The sequence below is a fragment of the Lithobates pipiens genome, unplaced genomic scaffold, assembly GCF_037356315.1.
Source record: "Lithobates pipiens isolate NorthernLeopardFrog02 unplaced genomic scaffold, aLitPip1_a1.2 Scaffold_19, whole genome shotgun sequence".
Taxonomy (NCBI): Eukaryota; Metazoa; Chordata; class Amphibia; order Anura; family Ranidae; genus Lithobates; species Lithobates pipiens.
This window is the reverse complement of record NW_027507764.1, coordinates 420,244,657-420,262,994: the sequence shown is the minus strand read 5'-3', so window position 1 is coordinate 420,262,994 and position 18,338 is coordinate 420,244,657. Positions and strand designations below refer to the sequence as shown.

At 44.9% G+C, this 18,338-nt stretch overlaps 1 protein-coding gene across 2 annotated transcripts in view; it reads right to left on the bottom strand.

Moving 5' to 3' along the window:
* MIB1 (MIB E3 ubiquitin protein ligase 1) overlaps window positions 1-16,658 on the bottom strand; it is a 131,790-nt gene extending 115,132 nt beyond the window's left edge. For both annotated transcript variants that reach the window (XM_077492557.1, XM_077492556.1), the window contains exons 1-3: window positions 16,222-16,658; window positions 6,660-6,831; window positions 2,441-2,570 (exon numbers count right to left, since the gene is read on the bottom strand). In XM_077492557.1, the coding sequence (XP_077348683.1) occupies window positions 2,441-2,570; window positions 6,660-6,831; window positions 16,222-16,450 (531 nt within the window). In that variant the 5' untranslated portion in view covers window positions 16,451-16,658. The remainder of the gene's footprint in view (window positions 1-2,440; window positions 2,571-6,659; window positions 6,832-16,221) is intronic.
* Between the last annotated feature and the right edge of the window lie 1,680 nt (window positions 16,659-18,338).

Below are 18,338 nucleotides of genomic sequence, written 5' to 3'. Positions count from 1 at the left end.
CAGATCGCACTGCGATATGCGAACTGATCTGGGAGTGTCAGTGAAATGTTAATGACACCCCCAGCAGTTCGCATAGGGCAGTGTGAACTGCCGCCGGGAGGCATGCGATGCGGGAACCCGCCGCGGATTCGTGGCGTACCCGCATTGCTCCAGTGTGAACCCAGCCTAATAAGCGATCGTTTTTCTGATCGCTGTATTAGTGTCACAGGTGACGCTAGTTAGGCAGGTAGGTATTTAGGTTCGCCGCAGCTTTTTATAGCGCCAGGGACCCCCATATACTACCGCATAAAGCCCCCTGATTGCCCCCTAGTTAACCCTTTCACCAGTGATCACCATATAACTGTTACAGGTGACGCTGGTTGGTTAGTTATTTTTTTTATAGTTTCAGGGCACCCGCCATTTATTACCTAATAAAGGTTTAACCCCCTGATCACCCGGCGGGTGATATAAGTTTGAGGGTCAGATAAGGTCTGCGTCGCCCCAGGCAGCGTCAGGTTAGTGCCAGTACCGCTAACACCCACGCACAAAGCATACACCTCCCTTAGTAATATAGTATCTGATCTATATTAGCGTCGCCAGCAGTTTAGGTTTCCCAAAACGCATTGTTAGCGGGATCAGCCCAGATACCTGCTAGCACCTGCGTTTAGCCCCTCCGCCAAGCCCAGACCAGCCCACCCAAGTGCAGTATCGATCGATCACTGTCACTTATAAAACACAACACACAACTGCAGCGTTTGCAGAGTCAGGCCTGATCCCTGCGATCGCTAACAGTTTTTCTTGTAGCGTTTTGATACAGTCACTGACAGCTTAGGTGCTTTTTTACCTGTGAGTCTCACTAGTGTACCCCTAAATTTAGGGGTGTCTACTTTCCAAAATGGGGTCATTTGGGGGGGGGTTTGTGCCATCTTGGCATTTTATGGCCTTCAAAACTGTAATAGGTAGTGAGGAGGCGGTGCTTGGTTTTCGGGGCCCCGTACGCAGCTAGGCTCCCAAAAAGTCCCACATATGTGGTATCCCCGTACTCAGGAGAAGCAGCAGAACTTATTTTGGGGTGTCATTTCACATATGCCCATAGCATGTGTGAGCAATATATCATTTAGTGACAACTTTGTGAAAAAAATAAATAAATAAAAGTTTGTAATTTTCCCGCAACTTGTGGCAAAATATAAAATATTCCATGGACTCAACATGCCTCTCAGCAAATAGCTTGGGGTGTCTACTTTCTAAAATGGGGTCATTTGTGGGGGTTTTGTGCCATCTTGGCATTTTATGGCCTTCAAAACTGTGATAGGTAGTGAGGAGTGAAATTACAAATGTATGCCCTTAGAAATCCTGAAGGCGGTGCTTGGCTTTTGGGGCCCCGTACGCGGCTAGGCTTCCAAAAAGTCGACCACATGTGGTATCCCCGTACTCAGGAGAAGCAGCAAAATGTATTTTGGGGTACAATTCCACATATAACCATGGCATGTGTGAGCAATATATCATTTAGTGACAACTTTGTGTAAAAAAATATATATATATTTTTTTGTCATTATTCAATCGCTTGAGGCAAAAAAATAAAATATTCAATGGGCTCAACATGCCTCTTTATCAATTTCCTTAGGGTGTCTACTTTCCAAAATGGGGTCATTTGGGGGGGGGTTTTGTACTGCCCTGCCATTTTAGCACCTCAAGAAATGAGATAGGCAGTCATAAACTAAAAGCTGCGTAAATTCCAGAAAACGTACCTTAGTTTGTAGATGTGACAACTTTTGCGCAAACCAATAAATATACAATTATTGACTTTTTTTTTACCAAAGACATGTGGCTGAATACATTTTGGCCTAAATGTATGACTAAAATTGAGTTTATTGGATTTTTCTAATAACAAAAAGTAGAAAATATCATTTTTTTTCAAAATTTGCGGTCTTTTTACGTTTATATCGCAAAAAATAAAAAAAATCGCAGAGTCAGTCAAATACCTTTAAAAGAAAGCTCTATTTGTGGGAAAAAAAGGATGCAAATTTTGTTTGGGTACAACATTGCATGACCGCGCAATTACCAGTTAAAGCAGCGCAGTGCCAAATTGTAAAAAGACCTCTGGTCATTTACCAGCAAAATGGTCCGGTCTGAAAGTGGTTAAAAAAATAAATAAAAAATAAAAAAAAAACACACACACACACACACACACACACACACACACCAGACACAACATGAAAAGAAAATGACAACATTAAAAAATAATACGGAGTGCCCCCCCCCCCCCCCCCCCAAGAATCCACACCAGACCTCTATCCAGGCAGGTAAGGAAAGGGGGGGAGGGGTTACAAGCGAGGCCCCCCCTTCAGGGGGGGGGGGTTGAAAGCAGAAGATCCCCTTTTGGGTGGAGCTCCACCAACTGATTAACATAAACATAAGTTCTTGCTATCGCCTGTTGTTCAGGGATACTCAATATTCTTACCTTGCCTCGCCTCCCATTTCCACCATCTTGGTCTTCCCACTGCCAGTCCACTCCACGTACAACTCTAGCACCAGCAAAAATTCCCCGTGCTGTTATCTTCTTTGACTTGCGCCGGGACTCCAAAAGCACACTGGAGGGTTAAAGAAAGAATTTCCAAGCGATGAGTAAAGACCAACACTAGAACAACAATTTTGTTTCCTCTTGGAGAGAACAGAGAAGGGTTAGAGCCAAAATCAGATTTTTATTGCTGCCTACATTCTTATTTTGGATATTGCTCTTCACTTGCTCTTGGAACAGAAGTGATAGAAAATCTCTCCACTAGTGGGGTGAGGTAGAGTTAGAACTGTCTATGTTGTATGGGTATCAGAGAGACAGCAAGTGAGGGAAAACAGATTTTTTTCAAATAAGAAGTCTTTTAACTGTGCAGTACCCATTGTGTAGTGAAAATAACAGGTTGACTAAGTTGAATTATTTTCCACACCATTAACAAAAAATAAAATTAAAAAAAAACACTTTGTCTGCATCCGCTGAGGTAACACGAACACATCCCACTTTCTTCTATGGGCGGTCGGATGGAAACAGATCGCCTTACCATTTTCATCCGACTGTCATCTAATTCTATCTGCCAGGTGGATGGGGAAGGATTCCCATGGTCTGTTTTTAGCGGGCAAATGTCCATTGACATCCGCAGCTTCTTAGAGGGCAACGGTTGGTCTGATCGGTCTGGCCCTTTGGAAGGGGCCTAAAACATAGAATTTACACTATCAGCAATACAGTCACCTCCAACGGCAGGTTCACCACCACTTTGGAAAAGCCATGTTGTGTATCAAAGCATGTTTTACAGCAACACATTAGATACAAACACAATTCCAAAAGAGCTGGGACGCTGTGTAAAATCTACATAGAAACCAAAAGCAACAATTTTCAAATCTCATAAACCTATATTTTAATCACAATAGAATACATATCAAATGTTTAAAATGAAAACATTTATAATTTTAAGAAAAAAAATAGGGTCATTTTTTTAATTGATGGCAGCAGCACATCTCAAAAAAAGTTGTAACAGGGCCATGTTTACCATGGTGTACCATCCCCTCTTCTTTTAAAAACACTCTGTAAACATCTGGGAACTGAGGAGACCAGTTGCTGGAGTTTTGGGAGAGGAATGTTGTCTTCATTCTTGCCTGATATAGGATTCTAACAGCACCACAGTACTGGGTCTTCATCATATTTTTTGTTTCAGGATGCACCAAATATTTTCAGTTGGTGAAAGGTCTGCACTGCAGGCAGGCCAATTAAGAACCCACACTCTTCTACTACGAAGCCACGCTGTTGTCATAGATGCAGTATGCAGTTTAGCATTTCCTGCTGAAATATGCAAGCATATGCTGCTCTAAAACCTGGATATATCTTTCAGCATTAATAGTGCATTTCCAGATGTGCAAGCTGCCCATTCCATATGCAATGAGGCACCCCATGCAGACTTTTGAACTGATGCCATTAACAAGCTGGAAGATCCCTCTCCTTTTTAGTCCAGGTTTGTCCCCCCTGGTTGCCAAAAAAGTCAAATTTGATTAGTCTGACCCAGAACAGTTTTCCACTTTGCAAAAGACCATTTTAAATGAGCTTTGGCCCAAAGACGACGGTGATGTCTCTGCATCAATTTCAGATATGGCTTCTTATTTGCATGCTAGAGCTTTACCTTACATTTTTGGATGGCACAGCAAACTGTGCTCATAGAACAGTGAATTTTGGGAGTATTCCTGAGCTCATGCAGTGATGGTCCATCACAGAATTATGCCAGTTTTTAATGCAGTGCCTGAAGATCACGGGCATCCAATATTGCATTTTGGCCTTGTCCTTTGCGCACAGAGATTTCTCCAGATTCTCAGAATCATTTGATATTATGTACAGTAGATAATGATATAATGTCTTTGCAATTTTACTTTGAAATCCACTTTTTTTAAAACTGTGTTCCGGCCGAATTTATACATTTTAAATAAAAATACCCCTATAATACACAAGGTTAATGTATTCTAGTAAAGTTAGTCTGTAAACTAAGGTCTGTTTTGTTAGTTTATACCATTAGTTTGTTATTTTATAAACTTCCAGCAAGCCGTGGCCATCTTAAAGCGGAGGTCCACCCTAAAGTGGACCTTCCGCTCATCGGAACCCTCCCCCCCTCCGGTGCCACAATCGGCACCTTTCAGGGGGGAGGGGGGTGCAGTTACCTGGATAATCCAGGTAACTGCACCCACTTCCGGGATAGCTCTCTGCGGAAAGGGGCGTAACTTAAGCCCCTTTCCGCAAGTGCCTGCCCCTTCCCACAAGTGCCCCGCTGCCTGCTGGGAAACACACAGATCCCAGAGGCAGCGGGGAGCGTCCTTATTGCGCAGCGCGATTCGCGCATGCGCAGTAGGGAACCGGGAAATGAAGCCGAAAGGCTCCATTTCCTGATTCCCATACCCAAGATGGCGGCGGCAGGACCCGACAGGCGACCTAGAGATCGGCTTCAGGTGCCGACATCGCGGGCGCGCTGGACAGGTAAGTGTCACTATTTTAAAAGTCAGCAGCTGCAGTATTTGTAGCTGCTGGCTTTTAAAAAAAAAAAAAAAAACACGGAGTCCCGGTGGACTCCCGCTTTAAGTGTGAGCATCTGAAGCCAGACTGTATTTCTTCCTGGATCGCATCCTTGCAGATCTCACAAATGCTCAGTGCAGCACAAGCGGTGTAATAGGTTTCAGGTCAGTTTACCATAGCAATGGCAGTGTCAGAGGAAGTTGCCACCCATTAGCTATGCTAACCTCTCCTCCCCTCCTCCCTCCAGGAAATAAATTACAATTGCCTTATTTCTTGTATTGCCTACCTGCAAATTAGCAGACCTCCAGCTCTTGCAAAACTACAAGTCCCATCATGCCTCTGCCGCTCGGTGTCATGCTTGTGGCTGTCCGAGTCTTGCTATGCCTCATGGGACCTGTAGTTCTGCAACAGCTGGAGGTCCGCTAATTATATTTGCCTGGCGTAGACCAAGTAAAGATTCATTTCTATGGCATCACATCACCCCCAGCAAATGGCACCACATCTCCCCAAGCAGATCGCATCACATCACCCCCAGCAAATCACCCGTCAAATGCAGCCACCTGTGCAACCATCAAGTGCAGCCACCTGTGCAACCACTTCCCCAGAGAGATCCCCCCTCCTCAATTAGGGTCCCCAGAGAGAGGGCAGGCAGCAGAGAGTTTATGTAATCTCTCTGCTGCCTGCAGCTTTGCATAGTGAGGGAGGAGGTTCTGCCATGCTGCCCGTTCTATCACCAGTGCTGTCCCCTGGCTCCAGTATTACAGGAAAACTCTCTCTTCCTCCCGCCTGATGCATAAACTCCTCCCATTCGCATCATTTCCTATCTGCCAAAAAAATGTGAGAATTCGGCAATAGGCGATTCGCAAGGACTCCTGGGATACATGACAACGCTATCCCAAGAATTCTTGCGAATCGCCTAGTGACGGACAAGAAACGGAAAATAAGGTATTTACAAGAAAAAAAAAATTCAATAAATAGCCATTGTCAAAAGTATAACCTAAGTTCAGGAAATGGGTGGAACTCCACTTTAAGAAAAATAAAACAATCCCCCAATCTATGTATATTGCAAGGATTTTAACAAATGTTACAGATTCCTACATGCCTGTGTTCTAAAGGATTAGCTCTGTTTTATTATTAAAGTGCAGTGTGAATATGAATGGGAGTGACTTTCTCAGTATTTATCAGCTGATGCAATTGCAGTGTTCCAACTATGAAAGTTGCAATGTCTGCATCCCTTTACAAGTAATTAACACTTTGGGAGCATGTCAACAAAAATTAACATTTTGTTGCAGAGAATGCCTAAAATCTGACTTGTGTCTTAGTGCAGAGATCTGGGGAAATGAGTGAGCCAATCACAGAAGCAGGAAATAACATTTCTAGAGAAGTTCTGTATACCATCTGTGTACAGAAGGCCTCCAGGTTGCCACACTGCATTGAACTTTACAGAAAATTACAGTGGCTGTAGATTGAAAAGGAAAGGTAATTTTTAATACAATTAAATTAGAATATGGATTGTGTAGCAATTATATATTATTTTATTTACTATATTTCTCCCACAAAAGTGGAGTTACCCTTTAGGGACAACTGTACCAAAAGGTACAGTTGTCCAGGTGCAAACCCTTTCAAAAACCGTAGTTACCGTTCACTTCCTGGTGTAGTGATTCGATAAAATCGATGCCTTAGATGATGCTTGTCTCCATGATAACACATAGTGCATAGATCATAGTTTGTGCACTCGGCGCACTTCCAACGGATTCCAATGATCGGCTGCTGTCTACACGTATCACACATTGTCCCATCATGTTTTACACCTTAAAGAAAAATATATATTATAATTTTAATACACAATGGATAGACTTTTTAGCATCAAAAGTAACAATTGTTTTTGTATAACTAAAGGAGCAGAGATAAATAGATTGTCCAGCCAGCCACATTATAACCAAGTTATTCATCTAAAAACCCCTAGGCAGTAAAATGACTCAGAGTCTAACACACCAAAAGAAACTACAAATAAGCGTTACTCATATTGGGCTTTTGGCTATGTTAAATGCATTTACTGACATGTAGGAAAGGGAAGGGGTTCAATCTGTATGCATTTTATGAGCATCTTGTCTACATATGGAAAGAACATCATCAAGTCCAGCTGTCAAGTAGCTGTAACAAGAAAAGTTCTGAAGGTCTCGCCAAAGCCGATTGAATTTCGGCTGGTTCAGCAGGGACCAGCCAAGATTTGATCCATCTATGGGCGGGCTGATTGTATCCAATTTGATCCTTTTACACTGTTGTGCTGCACTATGACCACACTGCAGCTAACCCACATCAAACCAGCAGGGACACTGTGGTACACCCGCGGTGCATTCAAACTGCACAGCATCTGTGTGAAAGTCCCAAAGCTGGGACTGTCACTACATGTGAACAAGAAACCACTTCAAGGACCAAGCCCTTTCTGGCACATTTGATTTACAAGTTTATTTACAGGCCTATGCTTTATATAGAGTGGTGCATGCGAGTACACTGCCATACAGTGTCTTGCAAAAGTATTCACCCACTTGTCTTTTTACCCATTTTGTTACATTACAGCCTTTATTTTTATTTTTTATCTGAATTATATGTGATGGATCAGAACACAATAGTCTAAGTTGAAGAAAAATTAGAAACATATATACATAAAACTATTTTTCAGAAATAAAACTGATAATTGGCATGTGCTTATATATTAACCCCCTTTGTTATGAAGCCCATAAAAATCTCTGGCGCAACCAATTACCTTCAGAAGTCACATAATTAGTGAAATGATGTCCACCTGTGTGCAATCTAAGTGTCACATGATCTGTCATTACATATAAATACACACCTTTCTGAAAGGCCCCAGAGGCTGCAACACCTAAGCAAGAGGCACCACTAACCAAATACTGTCATGAAGACCAAGAAACTCTCCAAACAAGTAAAGGGACAATGTTGTTGAGAAGTACAAGTCAGGGTTAGGTTATTAAAAAAAAAAAATCCAAATCTTTGATAATCCCTAGGACAGTGATGGCGAACCTTGGCACCCCAGATGTTTTGGAACTACATTTCCCATGATGCTTGGCTACACTGCAGAGTGCATGAGCATCATGGGAAATGTAGTTCCAAAACAGCTGGAGTGCCAAGGTTTGCCATCACTGCCCTAGGAGCACCAACAGCACAGGGGGTTATGGCTGATTGTGGTTTGCAAGTAGTTTATAGGGGTTATGGCTGAAACAATGTGTACATGTATGTATGTATTTATGTATGTATGTATTGCAGTCGGTAAGTGGTTAAAGCGGTTCTGCACCTAAAATAAAAATATTAAAAGCCAGCAGCTACTAATATTGCAGCTGCTGACTTTTAATAAAAATCACACTTACCTGTCCCAGGGTCCAGCGATGTCGGCGGCAGATGACAAGCGATCGCTCGTCTCGCTGCTGCCCCCGCCGCCATCCTCTGTCAGGGAATCTGGAAGTGAAGCATTACAGCTTCACTGCCCGGTTCCCTACTGCGCATGCGCGAGTCGCGCTGTGCGTCTCTTATGGTCCCCCGCTGTGTCTCTGGGAACTGTGTGTTTCCCAGAACACAAAGGGGGGGGGGCATCTGCGGCGGTCTGGCCGGAAGTGGGTGCAGATACCTGGATTATCCAGGTAACTGCACCCCCCTCCCCCCTGAAAGGTGCCGATTGTGGCACCGGAGGGGGGGAGGGATCAGATTAGCGGAACTTCCCCTTTAGGGTGAAGAACCGCTTTAAATACAATATTTAAAGCAGTAAAACATGTATACTGTAAGTAAACAAGTCGTGTCAGACAGGCACTTTTAGTGTTAAGCATTAAAGAGGAAATAAACCCTGATGAGTTTACTTCCTCTGATTCCCTGCAAAGGTAAAGCATAACGGACTACTATGCATCGCATAGTAGTCCATTATGTGTCATTTACCTGACACAGGAGCAAGCGAAGTCACCGCTGTCCCCTTGTGTACGGAGCATCCATCTTCTTGGTGGGTCTCGTTGCTCCGGCGCTGTTATTCGACGGAGCCGTGATGATGTCACTCCCGCGCATGCGCACGGGAGCCGCCACTCGCAGCATATCGCCGTTAACAGCGGCGCGCTCAGTGTGCCTGCGCACCGCTGTCTACGACGCATGCGCCATAGACAGCAGTGCCTGTCTTTTGGCAAATATCTCCTAAACCGTGTAGGTTTAGGAGATATTTCTTGGACCTACAGGTAAGCCTTAGGCTCCATGCACACTGAAGCTCAAAAAAGCTATTTCTGGACGCCAGATTGCTGGCAGAAAACGCTGGTTGAAAAACCTGCTTTTAACAGCGTTTTATACTAGCGTTAATGAGCGTTTTACAGCGTTAGCGTTAATGGGCGTTTTTTATAAAAATACACAGAGGACACTCCAAAAATCCCACAATGCATTGAAAAATAGAATCCCGAACACTAATGAACGAGCGTTAATGAGCGTTAATGAGCGTTTGTCGTTTTTTGCCGCTGAAAACAGCACTTTGAACGCAAATTTCTGGCGTTCAGAAAAAAGCCCATAAACTCCACTGCTCATTAAAGCTGAAAAACGTCCATGTGTGCATGGACACATAGGCTAACAGAGTGGAGTTTATGGGCTTTTACAAAAAACGCCCAAACTCCAATAAACTGCAGTTTATCAGCTTCAGTGTGCATGGAGCCTAAATCTAGGCTTATCTGTAGGTCAAAGTGGTTTGTAAAGGTTTACAACCACTTTAAAGTGATATTAAAAAAAGTTTGGATTTTTATTTTATTTTTTAAATAACAAACATGTCATACTTGCTCTGTGCAATGGTTTTGCACAGAGCAGCCCCGTTACTCTTCTTCTCAGGTCTCCCGCTGGTGTTCCTGGCTCCTTCCCCTTGACCAGTGCCCCCAATAGCAAGCCAATAATGTCATATTCATTTAAATTCATGATATTAACCACTTCACGCAAAATCACGTACCTGTACATCATTTTGTTGAAGTGGTTGTACCGGAGTGATGCCTGGAGTCGCTGTACCGCTATGGTCTCCAGACCCCCCCCCCGGGTAGACCTGAGCGACCAGCCGGCATGTCGGCCGGCTGGCCAGAGTCCTGAATAAAGTCCTAATCGGCTTTGATCGGGTCTCCTACGTCACTTATGCTTTATTCAGCAGCCAACGGCACGGATTTAAAAAAAATAAAAAAGGTATTCAGAAATGCAGATTTTGGCGTTTAATGTTTTTAAGTAAGGTTGCACGGATACTAGTATCCGCACTGATGAGTATTTGCACAAGTATCGGTACTCGTGCAAATGCACCAATACCTGAAACCAATACTTTCAGGCTCGGCTCTTTGAGATGTCAGTGGGTCTCCCCAGTGTTAAAGAAGTCTGGTAATTGGAGCTGTCAAAAAAAAAATAAAAATAAAAATAAAGCAGCCGGCAATGTTTATTACCAACATTGCTCACTAAAATAAAAAGAAACATGGTTTATTTTTGTATATTTCCATTTCTTCATCTGCAGATCAAAGGGATGAACAAATGTTCCTCTGTTTAACCCCCCTTAACCCTTAATTTACTCTAATCAGCCTTAACTACCTATTCTCCTCCATTTCATGATTATTTTCCTGCTTTTTTTATTTTGTTTACATCTTTTATAAACGATAAACAATTAAAACTTTTTTTTGTTTGCTTTGTTAGTGAATATTTTTACATACACACACACACACTATATATATATATATATATATATATATATATATATATATATATATATATATATATATTTTCTTTTTTTATTTTTTTTGATTAATTCCCACTAGTGGCCAAGGAAAGGGTTAATATCACTTGCAAAACGCCACTGCCAAAGCACTTTGGCAGAGCTGCCCATTGATTTCAACAGGCAGGGCGTTTTAGGAGCTCTTAAACCGCCCCAAAGATACAGCTTGCAGGACTTTTTATTTATTTATTTTTTAACATCCCCGCAAGCGCACCACTCCAGTGTGAAAGCACTCAAGCTTTCACACTGGAGTAACAGGAGAGGTGCATTACAGGTGCTATTTTTAGCGCTAAAATGCCTGTAAAGCGCCTCAGTGTGAAAGTGGCCTTACTGTCAAAATTGATTTTTACATTCCGTATGACAATAAAAAAAAAAGAGAGAGTTTTTTTTTCTTTAATATTACAGTATAAAAATAACAAATAAGAAAAAAAACATTTTTAAAGCGCCCCTATATCCCCGCGTGCTCACGCACAAAACAAAACACGCATACACAAAGCACGCCCACAAATGTAAACAGTGTTCAAATCACATGTGAGGTATCACTGTGATCGTTAGAGCGAGAGCAATAATTCTAGCCAAAGACCTCCTCTGTAATTCTAAGCTGGTAACCGTTTAAAAAAAAAAAAATGTAAACATCACTTATGGATATTTTTAAGTACCGTCGCCATTCCACAAGTGCGTGCAATTTTAAAGTGTAACATATTGTTAGGAATCTATTTACTCTGCATAACATCTTTCACATTATGCAAAAAAACAAAAAAAACAAAAAGGGGCTAACTTTACGGTTTCATTTTTTTTTTATTCAGTGAAGTGTATTTTTTCCCACAAAAATTGCGTTTACCGCCATGTTATTCTTTACTAAAAAATTATATAGGTTTGGGGTTTCTAAGTAATTTTCAATACGATTTTAACTTGTAAATAACGTGTCATAAATACGTTTGGTCAAAGAGCATCCTCAGTTTCAGTATCAAAATTTCCATTCGATGCACCTCTATTTACAACCACTTAAATCTCCAAATTGTTAGTTTTCACACAAGCACATTGAAGGGATACGTAATAAAAAAATAAAAATAAAAAAAACACAAGTAGCATCTTTGGAAAGGGATCTATGGTTAGTGTTCCTATCACATATAAAGGAATTGGTATTCCTGCATTAAGAAGTGTTGTGCTATACATAGGTAGCATCTATATGGGAAGTCTGCATTGTAGAGCCTGACACCATCACACATCTGATCTGCCTTATAGGCAAGGAATATTTTCTGGCGCAAAACAAAAAGCACCCAAAAAGCCATGCTCTTAGAACTTAGCTGCCATCTCTGTATAACAATAGGTCCAAGCCTTTACTAAATGCATGCATTAACAATGCAGCAATATTGCACCAATGTTTGCAGACTGTTTTAAACAGAGCCCTAGATAGTAGAAAAACTTTACAGGGTATCTAACCCTGCCTCACTCTCTCCAAAACCACACAAACTACTGTAAGCAAGTATTTTTGAATTCACCAGACTGGCCCTTTCTTCCAAATACTGTACTACAGTTATAACACTATCTTTGATAAACAGATGTTCTCACACAAGCACATCTGTCAATATTATATAAATAAAAAGGAACATTGAGATATACTGATGCTGAATAATGAAACCTGGAATAAAGAAAAAAAAAAACAGCTAAATAAACCAAAGTTTCTGCTCTTAGGTTTTAATCCACACAACAAAAAAGATTGCGCCTTTGCCACAGCTTTTTGTCCCTTTAAAAAAACAGAACCAGTGTCACATAAAGTTTAAAAATTATCTATGTCTGATTTTCATTGTCATTTCTGTGCCCACACAGTCCCCAAATTGTTCCACTATTTAGACAAAGAATGACATCATCACTGACAGCACTGATAGCTGCCAAATGATTGGCCGTTACAATTTGAAATGAACCAACTGCTCCAAGAAAACAGTGACAGCTGCTCATTAAATTGTATAGAATCAATGAATGAATGAATGAATGGATAGATGCACATAAGCTGCCGAAGGATGCAACGAATTTCATGTATTACTATTCTTGCATAATTAACATTAAATTGCTAACTTCTTTCATTTAAAGTACATTTACCATATTATATTTCAATCATTCTCTGTTTACTTATTTTCTTTTAACGCTAGAAAAAGTTATATGTTTCTTCACCTTTCAAAGTGGGCAGAACACAAATTTACAAAATAAAAAGCTTGGGCCAAACAGTCCAGAAACCCCAAATATAATTTGCTTGCTTCTTACACACAATACTCCTGTTTGAACATCTCCTTTTTCAGACTGTTCTTTGTATGTATTTTCGCACATTTTCACGCATTTTTGTGCAAAAACGTATTCTCGTGTTTTTGTTCTGCACAAAAAGGGCATTTGCACGCAATCGCACGTTTTTGCGCACGAGGCGCTAAATTACTGACCAAAAATGCAGATTTTTCTATGATTTTTTTTTTTCTGAAAAAATACACAGCTTGTTTACGCGCCTGTGTGCATAGGCACATTACAATTAACGGGCTGTATTTTAGCTCAGTAATAAAAAAAAATTGTTTTTTTTAAAGCTGTACTTTTAAAGCTGCAATGTGCAAGAGGCCTAATGTGCATTTCCAGTGATGAACTGCCTGGGCCAATTCACACCAGTGTGTTGATCTGCGTTTTAGCACAGCTATAAAATGCACATCAATGGAAGGACATATGAAAAACAATAATAATAATTTCCAATGTGTCCTATTCACCATAAGGAGGAAATGATGCATTGGCCCGCAGCAGTACTTCAGAAAAAGTATGGGGGGGGGGGTGAATAGTTATGCAAAAACAAGGGGTGGTCTTTCCTTTAAGACCAAGTTGTAAAGGTGGGTAGAACTCCACTTTAAGATTATTCTGTCATATTTGACATTACATTTTAGCAGGTCATAATACTCCTTTAAAGTCAACATGATAAACATAATAAAGATAAGGTCTGCCATACAAATATGAATTTACGTTACACACACTTAGATAAAATTACATGTGTCGCCCAGTACAGATGTCCAAATCTACATGTTTACATGGGAGCAAGCTTGTATGACCAGATCTGCAGCCAAAGACCGAAGATTGTTTATGATTTATAGTTATCCAATCTACAGTAACAGGATATGCACTGCAAACCAGGTGATGGTGTACCAGGATCCTCCATAGTGTTAGCTGAAGGTTTATAACATAGGAGATCCCAGTGCTGGCACTTGATCCCTCTTATATAGCAGATCTCAGAGCTCCTGGTGCCTCCAATAAAGCGAATCCCAGTGCCGTCTCCCGATCCCTCCAATGTAGTAGATCTCAGTGCTGTCTCCTGATGCCTCCTCCTATAGAGCAGATCCCAGTACTCCTGATCCCTCCTATATAGTAGATCCCAGTGCTGGCTCCTGATCCTTCCTACATAGAAGATCCCTATGCTGGTTGGTTCCTGATCCTTCCTATATAGCAGATCCCAGTACTGTCTCCTGATCCCCGTTCTCCTGATCCCCCGTGTAGTAAAGCCCAGTTCTCTCGACCCCCTCCTGTGTAGTAGATCCCAGCTCCTGACTCCTCCTATGTAGTAAATCCCAGTTCCCCTGATCCCCCTGTGTAGTAGATCCCAGCTCTCCTGATCCCCCTGTGTAGTAGATCTCAGCTCTCCTAATCCCCCTGTGTAGTAGATCCCAGCTCTCCTGATCCCCCTGTGTAGTAGATCCCAGCTCTCCTGATCCAACTGTGTAGTAGATCCCAGCTCTCCTGATCCAACTGTGTAGTAGATCCCAGCTCTCCTGATCCCCCTGTGTAGTAGATCCCAGCTCTCCTGATCCCCCTGTGTAGTAGATCCCAGTTCTCCTGATCCCCCCTGTGTAGTAGATCCCAGTTCTCCTGATCCCCCCTGTGTAGTAGATCCCAGTTCTCCTGATCCCCCCTGTGTAGTAGATCCCAGCTCTCCTGATCCCCCTGTGTAGTAGATCCCAGCTCTCCTGATCCCCCTGTGTAGTAGATCCCAGCTCTCCTGATCCCCCTGTGTAGTAGATCCCAGCTCTCCTGATCCAACTGTGTAGTAGATCCCAGCTCTCCTGATCCAACTGTGTAGTAGATCCCAGCTCTCCTGATCCCCCTGTGTAGTAGATCCCAGTTCTCCTGATCCCCCCTGTGTAGTAGATCCCAGTTCTCCTGATCCCCCCTGTGTAGTAGATCCCAGTTCTCCTGATCCCCCCTGTGTAGTAGATCCCAGTTCTCCTGATCCCCCCTGTGTAGTAGATCCCAGTTCTCCTGATCCCCCCTGTGTAGTAGATCCCAGTTCTCCTGATCCCCCCTGTGTAGTAGATCCCAGTTCTCCTGATCCCCCCTGTGTAGTAGATCCCAGTTCTCCTGATCCCCCCTGTGTAGTAGATCCCAGTTCTCCTGATCCCCCCTGTGTAGTAGATCCCAGTTCTCCTGATCCCCCCTGTGTAGTAGATCCCAGTTCTCCTGATCCCCCCTGTGTAGTAGATCCCAGTTCTCCTGATCCCCCCTGTGTAGTAGATCCCAGTTCTCCTGATCCCCCCTGTGTAGTAGATCCCAGTTCTCCTGATCCCCCCTGTGTAGTAGATCCCAGTTCTCTTGATCCCCCTGTGTAGTAGATCCCAGTTCTCCTGATCCCCTGTGTAGTAGATCCCAGTTCTCCTGATCCCCCCTGTGTAGTAGATCCCAGTTCTCCTGATCCCCTGTGTAGTAGATCCCAGTTCTCCTGATTCCCCCTGTCTAGTAGATCCCAGTTCTCCTGATTCCCCCTGTCTAGTAGATCCCAGTTCTCCTGATTCCCCCTGTCTAGTAGATCCCAGTTCTCCTGATTCCCCCTGTCTAGTAGATCCCAGTTCTCCTGATTCCCACGTGTAGTAGATCCCAGTTCTCCTGTTCCCCGTGTAGTAGATCCCAGTTCTCCTGTTCCCCCGTGTAGTAGATCCCAGTTCTCATGTTCCCCCACCCCCTGTGTAGTAGATCCCAGTTCTGTTCCCTCCTGTGTAGTAGATCCCAGTTCTCCTGTTGCCCGTGTAGTAGATCCCAGTTCTCCTGTTGCCCGTGTAGTAGATCCCAGTTCTCCTGTTGCCCGTGTAGTAGATCCCAGTTCTCCTGTTGCCCGTGTAGTAGATCCCAGTTCTCCTGTTGCCCGTGTAGTAGATCCCAGTTCTCCTGTTGCCCGTGTAGTAGATCCCAGTTCTCCTGTTGCCCGTGTAGTAGATCCCAGTTCTCCTGTTGCCCGTGTAGTAGATCCCAGTTCTCCTGACCCCCGTGTAGTAGATCCCAGTTCTCCTGACCCCTTCCTGTGTAGAAGATCCCAGTTCTCCTGATCCCCCATGTAGTAGATCCCAGTTCCCCCTGTGTGGTAGATGCCAGTCCCCCGTGTGGTAGATCCCAGTTCCCCCTCCCCCAGTGATCTTACCGGTGGGCGCACTGTCCAGTATTCGGAGGTCGTAGGCCCCGGAGCAGCGATAGTTGGCGGCGGTGCCATTGTCCCAGACCACCACCACCTCCTCTGGGCTCTCGAAGCTGCGCACGGTGCCCACATGTCCCTCTCCGCCATCCTGCTTCCCCCATTTCCAGTCCGGGCCCCGGGCTACCCTGGCCCCCACTCCTTCCACCATGACCCGGTTATTGCGGGAGCCGCTCATTCCCCGGGAGGGTTTCAGGGACCGAGGGCCCGGCCGCCTGTCTTACCCCCGGTACCGGGGCTATATAATGCTCGGTAGGGCAGCACTCCTCCGGTACGGCGCTCCAGTCCTGGAAAATAAACTTTCCCTGAGAGAAGAGCAGGCCAATGATCCGGGCCGAGCTACCAACAGCCCCGCGCCACCGAGTCTGCGCAGCAGCCAGAGAGGCGTGGGAACCCCGGCGCGCCCCCTGCCTCAGGAGACGGGGGCGCGCCCGTGCTGATGGAAAGCTTTGGGAGCGCGCGTGGCTGTGAGGCTCGGGCGCCTCGGAAACGTCTGAGCCTTTGTTGTGTCTTATCTGTCCTCATATTACAATGGAGGCTTCATGGCATTCAAATGGTCACAATAGGCCGCATTTCACCCAACAAAGAGCATTTCCCTCATTTTTACCATCAACTTTCACAGTACATTTATAGTTCCACCTTAAAGCAGACCTCCAACCCAAACAAGATAAAGGGCCAATCACACAGGCTAGAAAAAAACTGCGTTCAGGAGAGGACCGCCGGTGCGTTCAGGAGAAGACCGTGACACATTCTGGAGAGGGCCGCTGATGCGTTCAGGAGAGGACCGCTGATGCGTTCAAGAGAAGACCGCGACACATTCAGGAGAGGACCGCCGACGTATTCAGGAGAGGGCCGCGGTGCATTCAGGAGAGGGCCGCGGTGCGTTCAGGAGAGGGCCGCTGATGCGTTCAGGAGAGGACCGCTGATGCGTTCAGGAGAGGACCGCCGGTGGGTTCAGGAGAGGGCCGCCGGTGGGTTCAGGAGAGGACCGCTGATGCGTTCAGGAGAGGACCGCCGATGCATTCAGGAGAGGACCGCCGATGCATTCAGGAGAGGACCGCTGATGCGTTCAGGAGAAGAACGCTGATACGTTCAGGAGAGGAACGCCGGCGCGTTCAGGAGAGGACCGCGGTGCGTTCAGGAGAGGGCGGCAGGTGGGTTCAGTAGAGGGCCGCTGATGCATTCAGGAGAGGACCGCTGATGCATTTAGGAGAGGACCGCTGATGCATTTAGGAGAGGACCGCTGATGCGTTCAGGAGAGGACCGCCGGTGGGTTCAGGAGAGGACCGCTGATGCGTTCAGGAGAGGACCGCCGGTGGATTCAGGAGAGGGCCGCTGAAGCATTCAGGAGAGGACCGCTGATGTGTTCAGGAGAGGACCGCTGATGCGTTCAGGAGAGGACCGCCGGCGCGTTCAGGAGAGGGCCGCCAACGCTTTCAGGAGAGGACCGCGGTGCGTTCAGAAGAGGACCGCTGACGCTTTCAGGAGAGGACCGCCAACGCTTTCAGGAGAGGACCGCGGTGCATTCAGGAGAGGACCGCCGACGCTTTCAGGAAAGGACTGCCGACGCTTTCAGGAAAGGACCGCCGACGCTTTCAGGATAGGACCGCCGATGCTTTCAGGAGAGGACCGCCAATGCTTTCAGGAGAGGACCGCAGTGCGTTCAGGAGAGGACCGCCGACGCTTTCTGGAGAGGACAGCCGGCGCGTTCAGGAGAGGACCACCAATGCTTTCAGGAGAGGACCGCGGTGTGTTCAGGATAGGGCCGCCGACGCTTTCAGGAGAGGACCGCAGTGTGTTCAGGAGAGGACCACCGTCGCTTTCAGGAGAGGACAGCGGCGCATTCAGGAGAGGACCGCCAGCAGTTAAGGAGAGGACCACCAACGCTTTCAGGAGAGGACATCGGCGCATTCAGGAGAGGACCGAAGTACGTTCAGGAAAGGACCGCCGAGGTATTCCAGGGAGGAGTTTTTGGGCAGAAAAAAAGCTTGAGCCTTCATTCATCCCAATGGCCAGAATAAATGCTAGACATGTGTGGTTCATTTTGTTCTGAATTGTAATTCTGG